Raw genomic sequence first — 14,695 nt, forward strand, 5'->3', positions numbered from 1 at the left:
TGAAACATAAAGATGCTAACAACATAAAAAAAGACACTATAAAACTCACTGTAAAGGTAAGAATATACTAAAATCAGAATATTTTGATATTGTATTGGTGGTGGGTAAGTCAGTTTTAATTCTTATAAAAATTTGAAAGACAAAAGTATTAAAAATAATGATAGCTACAATAATTTGTAATGAATAAACAATATATAAAAGATGTAAATTGTGACATCAATAAAGTAAAATGTGGAGAAAGAAAAAGTTAAAATGTAGAGCTATGGTATGTAGTTTAAGTTAAGTTGTTATCTGCTTAAAATAGACTGTTATAAGATGTTTTATGTAAGTCTCATGGTAACCAGAAAGAAAAAACCTATAGTAGAAACACAAAATACAAAGAGAAAGTGATCAAGGCGTAACACTACAAAAAATCATCACATCATGAAGGAAGAAAACGAGAGTAAGAAAGGAACAATGGATCTAAAAACAGAAAATAATGAAGAAAATGACAGTAGTAACCCTTTACCTATTATCACTTTAAGTGTAAATTGACTAAATCCTCTGATTTAATCAAAGACAGTAGCTGAAGGGATTTAAAAAAACCAAGATACAACTACATGCTGCCTATAAGAGATTCACTTTAGTTTTAAGGACACACATAGCCTGGTAGTGAAGGGATGGAAAAAAATATACTATGCAAATGGTAACTAAAAGAGAACATGGGTGCGTATATCAGAAAAAGGAGACTTTAAATCAAAAACTATCGTAAGAGACAAATAAGCTCACTATATAATAATAAAGGGGCAAATTCATCAAGAGGACATAACAATTGTAAATATAGCAGTTGTGAATATATATGCACTCAACAATGGAGAACATAAATATATAAAGAAAATATCAACTGAAGTGAAAGGAGAAATACAATACTAGCAGCAGACTAAGAGATGGGGTTTAATAAATTGTAGTATATGCATACAACGAAATAAAAAAATAAACTTTTGATATCAGCAACAGCATGCATAAATCTTAAAAATATTGTGGTGAGTGAAAGAAGCTGGATTCAAGAGAATACCTTCTGTGTGGTTTCATTTATAGTAAGTTGAAGAACAGACAAAATCATTCTATGGAGATAGAGTGTGATGCTAATCACCAATCCCAAGTGAGAATGTCTGCGGCATGGAGAATAGCAAAGATCCTCACTCTGCCAACCACCAGAAACAGGAGTCCACATACGTCTGCCCATCGTATCCTGGGCTACCGTTTAGGTCTGCTATGCACTGGTTACCTACTTGTCTGAGTCCAGTGAGGCGGAGCACACACACACAAGTCATGGAACATGGCTTTATTATTTGCAGATGGGCAGCACGGAACAGGAGGGGTCTTGGATCTATTGTGAGGTGGTCCCCCAAGACCCAAAAAACTGCCCACGGCAGATGGAGTGTTGACTGTGCACGTTCCACTTTTCACCGCAGCTGAGGGATCCTGAAAGGTAGGCTGGCCTGGGTTATTTACCTCAGGGGCCCCATGATACATGGGGCAGAGCGTTGAAGGGCATCCTGCTTCTAGAGGGAGAGTCCATGTGGCAATGGGGAGGTGACAATGGCAGTGGGAGGAAACAGAAGAGATGAATGGCAAAGGAGTAAAGCAAGAGAGAAGCCTTAGGAAAGGAAGCGGAAGAAAGGACAACTGCGATGCACCTTGAACGCACATCTTGACAGGAACAGCAATGGCTGTGTGTGAGCTGTGACTGCCTCAGGGGCCTGTCTCCTAGCATGTGTAAGGACGTACTTCGTAAGTGTCAGGAAAATCACAATGACTGAGTCTTAAGTGGGCACTGTCTACTGGTATAAATAACTTTGTGTCCACAGAGGAAAATCTCCAGTGTTCACCATTCATTTTGTTGTTATTTTTGCTAAATCATTGTAGTGATACATGGGGATTTTAGATAAAAATATTTGTGAACTTTTAGCTGAAGTCTTTCTAGTCCACCTTAACCTTCTATCCAAAAGGTTCTAGTATGGCCCTGTTTTAAATTTTACCATGTAAAGCCTCTTGGGCCGGGCTTCTTGAAGTATGGAAATGCTAATAATCCCTGTAATAGAAGAAATTCACTGTTCAGAACCATTATTCCCGGACCAAGGGAGGAGCCAAGCTGAAGGCACCAGGAGGGATGACAATTAAGGAGAGACAGGGACATTTTCAGGACAGACAGAGGAAGAAAGCAAGTGCAGGCAGAGTGTGAAGGGTGAGAGACATCAGTGACATTCCCAAGTGACCTCAGGAGGGCAAGTAGCTTAGGGTCTGAAGTTACAGTAATCGTAGTTGCAGCATTTATGAACATAAATTCGATTATTGAGATCTAATGTCAAGTCTCTGCAGAATTTCTGACACACCATATATGACGTCTGGAGAGCATCATCTGAAATAAAAGAACCATAGAAAATAAGCCAGGGATCTAAGTTCTCCAAGGTGAGTCAAACCTGGCACTAATTCTCTCAGTGAAAATTTAATCAGGCATCAGAATAGATATACCCAGGCAGGGAAATGCAGAACTCGCTGGCCAGGTGTAGGGATTGTTTGCCTGAGGTCCCCAACAATCTTTGTGCAGAAGATTGGCAACTAGTGTTTGCGTGTCTTCAAAGTCAAAGTCTGTTTGGTCATTAACCAACCTCTCTTCATCCTCCCCTCCCCCAACCTCTGGTAATCGCCATTCTACTGTCTACTTCAACTGTTTTTTTAACTCCCACATATGAGTGGCAGCATGTGACATTTGTCTTTCTGTGCCTGGCTTATTTTATTTAACATAATGTCCATCCGTGTTTCTGCAAATGACAGGATTTCATTCTTTTTATGGCTGAATAATATTCCATTGTGTATATATACCACATTTTCTTTATTGTATATTTCAAAATAGCTAGAAGAGAAGATATGAAACGTTCTCAACACAAAGAAATGATAATTTTTGAGGTGATGGATATTCTAATTACCTGACTTCATCATTACACATTGTATGCATGTATCAAAATATATGTACCCCATAAATATGTATAATTATTATGTGTCAATAAAAAATCTATTTGGTTAGTTTTCTTGGAAATACGGAATCCACACCTTTTTCCTTCTGTCCCATTGTCCCAGATCCTCTTCCGTCTGCATGTTCAGGGACCTGTGCTACCTGTGCTGAGGGGCATTCTCCACTTTTTCTCCTGAGATGTAAGTTTACTGAAATATGCTCCTAAGAATTCTAAAAATCTCACAATATCTCCCCTGACCCTCTAACTTACCCTGAAAGATCTTTAATAGCATGCATGTCTCGTGCTTCTGAGCAATACAGACACCAAAGCCTCTTCTGCAGTGGTCTGTCTGTGTGCGAAGGTGACATGTTATGCACCTAAGCGATGTCACTGCTGGAGAGAGCACAGGGCAGTGTGAGGTTAGGCAGAGGCAGGAACTTGGGGTGGAGCTGGAAATATCCAGACTGGGGGGGGGTGGGTGCATTGAGCGGGTGATGGAGCTCTCACCAACTTCTCATTCCAGAGTAATGAGAAGAAAATGCCACCTTGTAAATAAAAGGATTCTGTTCTCAACTTCAGCCTTTTTAACCTGGATAACTTTGAGCAAAAATTTAGCCTCCATATTGTTGGTTTCTCTAGCTTAAAAATGGTGCCGTGAATGCTGGCCTGACCTACCTGGCAGGGTTGTAGAGAGACATGAATGTGATAAGAAGAGTGAGTGACTACTTCAAAGTATTTTACCCAAGCTAGTGTTACTATTATGGGACTTCTGACATTTGGCTTTGTTTTGTGTTGAATATTGCTGCTTGGATATTCTTAGGTGATACATTCTGTTATTTTGAGCTTCAGACTAAATTAAATCTCTGTTAAGCCTTGTGAATTACAGCACAGTCAGTGACACCTTTATGAGGTTCTGTGGGGTGAGCTATTCAAAATACAGGTTTAATTTTTTTTTTTTTAAATCCCACCTGGTTCACCTAAGTTAGAAAGGAAAGTAGCAATTATTGAGCATCTCATTTGGGCCATGCTCTCTCAAATTGTATCTGATTTAATGTTCACAAGGCCTTGCGAGAGGGCATTATTGTCCCCATTTCTCAAATGAGCAACCAAAGGTACAGACAATTTAAGACAGTGATTGAAAAACATTTTTAAAAAATATGTTTTATTGCAGGGCACTCAGCATTTCCTCTCTAAGAATTACTCATTGTGAGGTAAGGTCCCTGACAAGGGTATCGAAAGCCATTGTCAGGCACTAAAACAAGCTGCAAAATTATTCATTCCAGACTGGCCAGGTCCCTCAGCAAATGGGATATAGACTTACAAATGAAAAGGATGTCTTAAGAAAAATCTTGCCTGGATTTTGGATCATGATGACTAGTAGGGACAGAGTGGGGAAGCAGGACAGAAGGGCAGCAGTACAGGCTTACAGTCCTGGAAGGGAATAGCAGAATGTTGGGAAGGACAGGAGAGCTGGCAGAAAAGGCAGAGGGAGCTTCTGTAGGCACTGACTTCCCTCCCTTACAAATGTGGTCAAAGCTCAGCCCTTCATGGACACACACTACACATGTAGTTTCCCCAGCTTCCCCAGATGCTGGGCAGGAGCCCCCTCCTCAGGTCTGGGACTCACCCACAATGAGGCAGCACAGGGGGAAGAGCAACAGGAAGTGTTTGTTCATCCCAGCCCAGGAGTCTCCTGTGCGGAAGGAAGCTGCAAGCACAGGTGTTCGGACTCCAGGGCAGAAATGTGCTCTCTCATCATAGGCTGGTGATATTTTATGCCTAAGGGGAGCCAATCACGTGGGGTTTTCTCTTGAAGCTCAAGTCCATTGGCTGTCTTCCCCACAGCAGACAATAATGATAATTAACAATTGTTTGGGTTTGCATTGTGCTAACTCTTTTTAAACATATAATCTTCATCTTAGTAATTATTATTATTACTGTATGACATTATTATTCTTACCACAATTTCAGAGGAGGAAAATGGGACGGGTGAGGTCTAGAAGCTTACCCATGGCCACGTATCTGGTGACTGGTACTGAAAGTAAGCCTTTCCAGTTCCAGAGCTCACCCTTTCACCACCATGATTCAATGCCTCTTTGAGATTTATTTGTATGTTCAATAAACATCTGTTGAGAGCTTTTATATGCCAGAAAGTTTCATGAGTGTGGACAGAGCAGTGGATGAGGCAGACAAGCTCACCTCACCCCTCACTTTATAGGTGAGAAACAGGAGAGTGAAAAGGATAAAAAGAGACATAGTCTGTGACCAAGCTGGACCTTCAGCCTACTCTTTCACTTTACAAGAAATCTGCCCCTCAAGGCTAGAGACTGCTTACTTGTGGGGTCCTGAAATCTCTAGAATTATCTCTTTAGATTTATATTTTGAGTCTGGCAGTTTTGTTCATGATTTAAGTGTCGATCTCTATGAAAGCTACCTCAGTTAAGGTTTATCGTGGGTAAAGTGCTGGAGAACAGTCCTGGCATTCTAAGTCTCCTTGATCATCAGTCCATCAGCTGACAGTACTTTAGAGATAGTAGAAATATTCCCTGCGGAACTGACTTAACCACTTGTTCTTTAGCCATAGGAGCAATATGATTATTAAAACATACTCAGTCTGATATTTTTAGACATCAGACGAAGATTGGGTGAAATATGGTCTTAGGTCAAATGCCGTAAAATTTCCAATGTTTCTTTTCTACGACCAGTCAGAATGTGGAGCCCTTCTCTGCCTGAGAAGAGAGCCAGAAGTCTTAGAGACTCAGACATGAGGGAATTGGTTTCTTTGAAAAGAATTGATTCTAGAATGGAGTGTAAGGTTGTGAAGCCTTTGAATCTAGTTTTAAAATCTGCTGTATTTCTGGAGAGCATATTAGAAACCGATGACATTTTTCAGAACATTCCCAGGTTTATCAAGAAGGCAAACCCCTGAGCCTTTGGAGCTTGCGTTTCCCAGGCTGTCAGGGTATTTCCTTCATCACTTGTTTTCTCTGCTTTATCCTCTGTTCAAAGGTAGAGAACAACACTAGTATCAAAGCAAATGGAGCAGACATTCTAGGTTAAACTGCAGTGATTTGCACAGTGTGTAGTCTTCTTTCCTCAAGATTCTCTTTGCAGATGGTTCCTGAAAGGCCAATTGAGTTTTGAGCCTCTAGTCTACCAGATTATTTCTGGTTATTGTAGAATTTTGCAACTCCACCCAAATATTGGGATCCTCTGATCTACTCCCTATTCTCCCACAGTACCTCATCAATCACATTTTCTCTTTCTTTTTTTTTTTTTACTATTTATAATCCAATAATTATTTTTTTCCCTGAAGCTTTTTCTTTTATTAGGGGCTTTACATTATGATACTTATATATTTTCTACAAAAACTATCATCTAGATAATATTTTTGAGATCTCTTTTTTATTTTTTATTTCAGCATGTTATGGCGGTTCAAATGTTTAGGTTACGTATATTGCCCTTGCCCCCTGGGAGTCAGAGCTTCAAGCGTGTCCATCCCCCAGATGGTGCACATCGCACTCGTCATGTGTGTACCCATCCCCTCCATCCCTTTCCCAGCTGTCCGACACCCGATGAATGTTATTACTATATGTGCACTTAAGTGTTGATTAGTTTATACGAATTTGATGATGAGTACATGTGGTGCTTATTTTTCCATTCTTGGGATACTTCACTTAGTAGAATGGGCTTCAGCTCTATCTAGGATAATACAAGAGGTGCTAGATCACCATTGTTTTTTGTGGCTGAGTAGAACTCCATGGTATACGTATACCACAGTTTATTAATCTGCTCATGTATTGATGGGCACTTGGGTTGTTTCCACATCTTTGCAATTGTGAATTGTGCTGCTATAAACATTCAAGTGCAGATGTCTTTTTTATATGATGTTTTTTTTTTCCTTTGGGTAGATGTCCAGTAATGGGATTGCTGGATCAAATATGGTAGATCTACTTGTAGCTCTTTGAGGTATCTCCATATTGTTTTCCACAGAGGTTGTACTAGTTTGCAGTCCCACCAGCAGTGTACGAGTGCTCATATCTCTCCACATTCACGCCAACATTTATTGTTTTGGGACTTTTTGATAAAGGCCATTCTCACTGGAGATAAGTGATATCTCATTGTGGTTTTGATTTGCATTTCCCTGATGATTAGAGATGTTGAGCATTTTTTCATATGTTTGTTAACCATTAGTCCATCTTCTTTTGGAAAGTTTCTGTTCATGTCCTTTGCCCACTTTTTGGTAGTGTTGTTTGATTTTTTCTTGCCGATTTTCCTGAGTTCTAAATAGATTCTAGTTATCAGCCCTTTATCAGATGTGTAACGTGCGAATATTTTCTCCCATTCTGTAGGTTGTCTGTTTGCTCTCATGATAGTTCCTTGGCTGTGCAGAAGCTTTTTAATTTGATCAGGTCCCATTTATTTATTTTTGTTGTTACTGTGATTGCCTTTGGGGGTCTTCTTCACAAATTCTTTGCTTAGGCCAATGTCTATAAGAGTTTTTCCAACATTTTCTTCTAGAATTCTAATAATTTCATGCCTTAGGTTTAAGTCTGTTCTGATTTTGTGATAGGTGAAAGGCACAGATCTTGTTTCAGTCTTCTACATGTGCCTGTCCAGTTTTCCCAGAACCATTTATTGAATAAGGATTCTTTTCCCCAGTGTATGTTTTTGTTTGCTTTGTCGAAGATTAGATGGCTATATGAGGATGGTTTTATATCTGGATTCTCAGTTCTGTTCCATTGCTTGGAATGAACGTCACATTTTCTCTTGAAAGCAATTTCTTTCTTCGTTTTTCATGGAGGAGTAGAGGAGAGTGGTATTAGAACCAATCAATAGAGGTAGTGTGGCACAGTAGAAAGAGCAATTTTCCTGGGAGTCTGGAGATCTGTGGTTGGTCACTGTGTAAGTCATTATATCTTTAGCAAGTCATTTATCTGTGATGTTAGATTTTGGCTATTTCTGTGGCTCTTTCCAAGTTTAACATTCAATGGTTCCATGACATTAATCATGAGGGTAGGTACCAACTTCTGTTATTCTGAAGTTCTTAACATTCTGCTTGGCACATGATCCCACTATCCATGGTGCCACTGAGCCATTGGGCACAGCACCCAGATTAACACAACTCCATGCCAGGAAAGCCTTTCACTCTCTAAAGATGCCATTTGCCCTGCTCTGAAGATCAGAAAGCAGAACATTGTGTCCTCATGTTCACGGTCACTCTTGGCTCCAGGGTGAGTGACTGAGATCTTGGTGATACCACAGATGAACAGTTCACTTAACTTGTCTTTCTAAGTGCTGCCTGTTGTTTGGGGGAATGGACTTTGGCATAGAGTCAGGGATTGGACTGCTTTATTTCTGGGTTCTCAGGGGGCACTTTAATGATAAGTTTGCAAACTTGAAACATGTTTCTTATTCAGATGGTTAAAAGTATCTTTCAGGTAAGTCAGTAATTTGGAGATACCTCAAAGAGCTAAAAATGGAAATACCATTTGATCCAGCAATCCCACTACAAGGCATCTACCCAAAGGAAAAAAAGATGTTCTATAATAAAGACATCTGCACTCCAATGTTTGTAGCAGCACAATTTACAATTGCAAAGATGTGGAAACAGCACAAATGCCCATCAATACATGAGTGGATTAATAAAATGTGGTATATGTATACCATGGAATACTACTCAACTACAAAAAACAACGGTGATCTAGCACCTCTTATATTATCCTGGATAGAGATTGAGCCCATCCTTCAAAGTCAGGTATCACAAGGATGGAAAAACATGCACCACATGTACTTGCCATCAAACTGGTACTAATTGATCAACAGTAAGGTGTTCACATGGTACTAATACTCACTGGGTGTCCGTCAGGTGGGGGGGTTGGGAGAGAGGGGGGTAGAGTGGGTGGGGTGGGTAAACCCACAGCTAATGGAGACGGGGCTCACTGTGTGGGGGAAGGCCACGCTTGTGGCCCTGGCTTGAGTGAGGCAAATGCATTTCATGTAACCAAAATGTTTGTACCCCTATAATATCCTGAATTAAAAAAAGAGACATATGAAATATATCAACTAATTTCAATGCCTGGGCCCTATTTTTATTCTAATTTAATAAGTGAACTCTAAAAAATAATTCACGGGACAGTTGGGAAAAATTTGAGTACTGATTACATATTTAATGATATTAAGGAATCTTTATTGATATCATAATGTAATTTTGGTTATATATAAAAATCTTTATATTTTAGAAATACATTTTGAAACATTTATGGATAAAAAAAATCAAAGCTTTCTTAGCTAAACTGCTGATATGTAAGAGGAGGGCAGCAGCCAACATCCTTGCAAACTTTTAAGTACAGTACTTACCAGGATGGGATTGAAATAAAAAAGTTCGTTATCAATTTATTTGAATGGAAACATCTGTGAATATCTGGAAATACTCCGGAAATCTTTGGAAAGTCATTTCTATCTTGATGACATTGAAGTTGAATCAAGGAATCACAATGTTTTATTTCCTGATATAAATCATTTATCTAAAATATTGTAGACAGTGAAAGATGAGTTAATTTATCTTAAGACAAACATTTGCTACTATTGGAGATTTTTAAAAATTAAAATTAAAAATTTGAAAATTATTTCAAACCTACAGAAAAAGTTGCAAAAATAAAAATCATACAAAGAAGAGCATTTATCCTTTGCTCAAATTCACATGTTGTCAACACGTGACGACATTTGCTTTATCATTTGCTTCCTTCTTTCCCTTCCCCTCCTTGTCACCTCTCCCCACCCAATTTCTCAACCATTGAGGGTAAGTTACATACATCACGAATCTAGATTTCTTAAAAATATTTTGGTATTTATTTTCTAAGAATAGAGATATTCTCTCACACAACCATGGCACAGTTCTAAACTTCAGCATATTTGACATTGATACAATACTTTTATTTAGTGTATCACTCATGTTCTGTTTTGCCATCTGGCCCAGTAATATCTTATATAATGATTTTCCCCGTGGGCATAGGAGCCAGTCTAGGGTCAGGCTTGCACTTAACTTGTCATGTCTTTTTTACTTTCTTTAATCTAGAAAATTTCTACAGCCTTTCTTTGTCTTCCATGACATAGACATACACTTTTTTTTCTGTTGAGAAATTATCTAGGATTGGAATAACTGGGTCAAATGGTAAATGTAATTTTAATTTTCAAAGAAAATACCAAATTATTCTTCAAAGTTGTGCCATTTTACATTCCCACCAGTAGTGTATGAGAGTCCCAGTTCCTCTACATCCACACCCATCCTCCCTGGGGGTGGTCAGCCTTTAATTTTAGCTGTTCTAATGGGTGTGAAGTGATTTTAATAGCATTTCCCTAATGACTAATGATGTTGAGTATCTTTTCCTGTGTTTATTTGCCATCTGCCATCTGTATAGCTTCTAGATGAGGGGTCTGTTCAAGTATTTTTCCCATTTTATTTTTTTTTATTTCAGAATATTATAGGGGTACAAATGTTTTGGTTATGTGGATTGCTTTTGTACTGCTTGAGACAATGTTATAAGTGTGCCCATCACCCAGATAGTGTACATTGTACCCGTTAGGTGTGATTTCACCAATTCCCTCCTCCCACCTGCTTGATTTCCATTGAGTTTTACTTCCGTCTATGCACGTGAGTGCTGTTTGTTTAGTTCCAATTTAAAAGTTAATATATGTGGTGTTTGTTTTTCCATTCTCGTGAGACTCCACTAAGGAGAATGGTCTCCAGTTCCATCCAGATCATTACAAAAGGAATTAATTCACTTTTTTATGGCGAAATAGAACTCTGTGGAGTACATATACCACATTTTACTAATACACTCATGAATCGGTGGTCATTTGGGTTGATTCCACATCTTTGTGATTGTGAATTGTGCTGCAATAAATATTCAAGTGTCGTTTTGATAAAATGACTTTCTTTGGGTAAGTACCCTAGTAGCGGGATTGCTGGATCAAATGGAATTTGTACTTTTAGTTCTCTGAGGACTCTCCATACTATTTTTCATAGAGGTTATACTAGTTTGCAGTACCACCAGCAATGTATAAGTGTTTCCTTCTCTTCTCATCCATGCCAGCATCTATTATTTTGGGACTTTTAAATAAAAGCCATTCTCACTGGGCTTAGGTTTTGATTTGCATTTCCGTGATGATCAGTGACATTGAGCATTTTTTCATATGTTTATTGGCCATTAGTCTATCTTCTTTTGGAAAGTTTCTGTTCATGTCTTTTGCCAATTTTAATGGGGTTGTTTGATTTTTTCCTTGCTGATTTGCTTGAATTCTTTGTAGATTCTGGTTATTGGCCCTTTACCAAATGTATAGCGTGCAAATATTTTCTCCCATTCTGTAGGTTGTCTATTCAGTCTGTTGATTGTTTTCTTTGCTGTGCAGAAGCTTTTTAATTTAATCAAGTCACATTTATTTATTTTTGTTATTGCTGTGATTGCCATTGGGGTCTTTTTCATAAATTCTTTGCCTAGGCCAATATATAGAAGAGTTTTTCCAACATTTTCTTCTAGAATTCTAATGGTTTCATGCCTTAAGGTTAAATCTGTTATCCATCGTGAATTAATTTTAGTGACTGGTGAGAGGTATGGATCCTGTTTAAATCTTCTACATGTGGCTATCCAATTTCCCAGCACCATTTATTGAACAGGGTTTTTTTCCCCAGTGTATATTGTCTGCTTTGTCAAAGATCAGATAGCTGTACAGGGATGGTTTTACATCTGGGTTCTCTGTTCTATTCCATTGATCTATGTCTCTCTTTCTATGTCTATGATCTATGTCTCTTGATCTATGTCTTTCTTTATTTACATTTTGTTTTTAAAATTTCAGAATATTATGGGGGTACAAACATTAACATTAGATATATTGTCTTTGCACCATCTACATCAGAGATACAAACATGCCCATCCCCCAGACAGTATGCTCTGCACCCATTAGTTGTGAATTTACTCATTCCCTCCACCCCCTTCCCACTTGACTGGCACTCAATGAATATTATTTCCATATGTGCACAGAAATGTTTATCAGTTAGTACCAATTTATTAGTGAGTACATGTGGTGCTTGTTTTTCCATTCTTGGGATACTTCACTTAGTAGAATGGGTTCCAGTTCTATCCAGGACAATACAAGAGGTGCTATATCACTATTGTTTTCTGTGGCTGAGTAGAACTCTGTGGTATACATATACCACATTTTATTAATGCACTCATGTATTGATGGACACTTGGATTGTGTCCACATCTTTGTAATTGTGAATTGTGCTGCTATAAACATTCAAATGCAGATGTCTTTTTAATAGACTATCTTTGTTCCTTTGGGTAGATGCCCAGTAATGGGATTTCTGGATCAAATGGTAGTTCTACTTGTAGCTCTTTGAGGTATCTCTATATTACTTTCCACAGAGGTTGTACTAGTTTGCAGATGCACCAGCAGTATATGAGTGTTCCTATCTCTCCGCATCCATGCCAACATTTATTGTTTTGGGACTTTTTGATAAAGGCAATTCTCACTGGAGATAAGTTATATCTCATTGTTGTTTTGATTTGCATTCTTAATTCTACACTTTGTATGGAACCAGAGAAGACCCTGTATAGCAAAAGCAATCTTAAGCAAAAAGAACAAATTGGGAGGCATCAATTTGCCAGACTTGAAGCTATACTACAAGGCTTTAGTCACTAAAAAGCATAGTACTGACACAAGAACAGAGACATAGACCAATGGATAAGACTTGCTGTTAGATTCCTTCTTGAGGATGGGACACGGGTAGCTATAAAGAATACCTCCTAGATTTGTTAAGACCTACAACACTGAAGTAGGAGCAGGTTTGGTGAATTGGCAAGGTCACAATTTTATTTTCATTAGAGGATTTGTGCAAAATCAGAGCGAGCACCCTTTTTGGAATGCCATGAGGAAATTGGATATGGTGGCTTGGCTCTGGGAACATTGAGGTACCATCTGTCCCTGAATTTTTATGATTATATGATTTAGATGACTAGCCCAAGGACAGAACGCAGTAGGAGAACAACCAGCACCTTCCACAGGAAGCTGCACATGACAAAAGATCCAAGATGTTTGTTCTATTTCTGCTGGGCACAGTTTTTCTGCTCTGCCCATACTGGGGTAAGTCCTGGAGATAGAGGGGCAGCTGGTGGTTGGTTAAGAGATAGGCAGATCCTGGGGAAGGGGAAGTTTCAAAATAGGCTCTTGGGGCTGGTACAGATGTATGTGAGATTATAACAAGGAATATTTTTCTTCTCCTCACAGGTAATCTTCAAGACCCTTCAAAAGGTATAACCATAGCTTATCTGAAGTCCTGGGTAAACAGATTATTTGTGACATGTTTAGGAGTAAATCCCCCCTCCATCTTCAGAGAGGCCTGTAATCCATTCTTACTATAGAATCCAAGGAGTTTCATCTTTTGCAAACCTGTTTAGTTCATTTCTTGGAGCAGGGAGACTAAGATTCTCTTCTTTGCTGCCTTTTACCCATTACTGGAGAAAATCGTCAGGCTAGATAAAGAGTTCTTTACTGGAGTCCATGGGTAAATTTCACAAGAACCCTGACTTCCTGAAATCATACACAGCATTTGATTTGTGTTTGTACAGCTTATCATCACAAGGTGATCAAGGGAGTCCACGGCCTGAGAAAGGTTAGGGACCACTAGGCAGGAGCGAGTTCCTATAGCAGAGCCTCCAGGCCCAGAGAACCTTCTCCGGGCTGCATCCTCTAAGCACTTCTTTTTGTGTCTAGCAGAGACTGAAATAATGTGTTATAAATGTAGAAAGTATCATCTTGGATTGTGCTATGATGTCATGAAATCCTGCAGCCTGAAGCACAAGCAGTCCTGTGCTGTTGAGAACATCTATGTACTTACAAGAAAAGGTAATGTGGGGTATAGAGTGACTGAGAAATAAACACCTCCTTTTCGGAGAACAGTGGTGTCCTTTTGTCCCCAGAGTGAGTGGGTGAACGGGATGGGTGAGAATGGGGTAGTCAGATAGAAGGGATGGCAAAGATGGACTTCTCTTTAAGACAACATGGGGTGAAGGGGAGGCTGATGTCTCTTACCTGGTAGGGAACAAAATCTACTCTATGGGTCAGCAATTACTAGACTCAGCCTGGAAGTTCATTTGGGCCTAGAACAAAGTTAGTAAAGGTCTAAAGACAGGTTATTCTTCAGAATATGGTAGGAGGAAGTGAGGTCATTATAGTTGTATTCCCTTTCTTTTCCCTCCTCAGGGAAGAGTATGTATCATTATTCAAAACTGTCGTGTATGACCAACTGTGAAGACATCAACTTCTTGGGTTTTGAAAAGAGGACTGAGCTTATCTGTTGCAATCATAGTAACTATTGCAACCTCCCTGAAGGACTCTAGTTCTACAACTCTCCTGGATTTTGGATCATTTTTTAATCCACTTCCCCTTTTTCCTGTTTTTGCAAACCTGTATTCTGCTCTTCTCTTCTAACCAATAGTAGACAGGGAGAAGGCAGCTGGCAGTGAAAAGAGAAGCAGGGAGGGCAGCCTCATCTCATTAGTGGTGGAGCACTGGACTGAATCTTTTCAAGTCTCTGTTTTAGTTTCCTCATGGTGATGCTGCCATGAATAAGCTCAGATTTGGTCATTTATTATCTCCTATGAGAAAAATGTGAAGACTTGGGCCAAAATAATCCC

The 14,695-nt window shown here is 39.0% G+C and overlaps 2 protein-coding genes across 2 annotated transcripts; one reads left to right on the forward strand and one right to left on the reverse strand.

Annotated features, from left to right (window-relative positions):
• Window positions 1–2,276: 2,276 nt before the first annotated feature.
• On the reverse strand, window positions 2,277–4,672 carry PATE3 (prostate and testis expressed 3). The gene is made up of 3 exons (XM_012664059.1): window positions 4,624–4,672; window positions 3,267–3,389; window positions 2,277–2,401 (listed from the first exon to the last, which is right to left on the reverse strand). Exons 1-3 carry the CDS (start codon window positions 4,670–4,672, stop codon window positions 2,277–2,279), a joined length of 297 nt encoding a protein of 98 aa, XP_012519513.1.
• An 8,418-nt stretch (window positions 4,673–13,090) lies between these two features.
• Window positions 13,091–14,398, forward strand: PATE2 (prostate and testis expressed 2). The gene is made up of 4 exons (XM_012664062.1): window positions 13,091–13,142; window positions 13,287–13,310; window positions 13,776–13,904; window positions 14,262–14,398. Exons 1-4 carry the CDS (start codon window positions 13,091–13,093, stop codon window positions 14,396–14,398), a joined length of 342 nt encoding a protein of 113 aa, XP_012519516.1.
• The last annotated feature ends 297 nt before the right edge of the window (window positions 14,399–14,695 follow it).

Source organism: Propithecus coquereli, unplaced genomic scaffold (assembly GCF_000956105.1).
Source record: "Propithecus coquereli isolate 6110/MARCELLA unplaced genomic scaffold, Pcoq_1.0 Scaffold856, whole genome shotgun sequence".
Taxonomy (NCBI): Eukaryota; Metazoa; Chordata; class Mammalia; order Primates; family Indriidae; genus Propithecus; species Propithecus coquereli.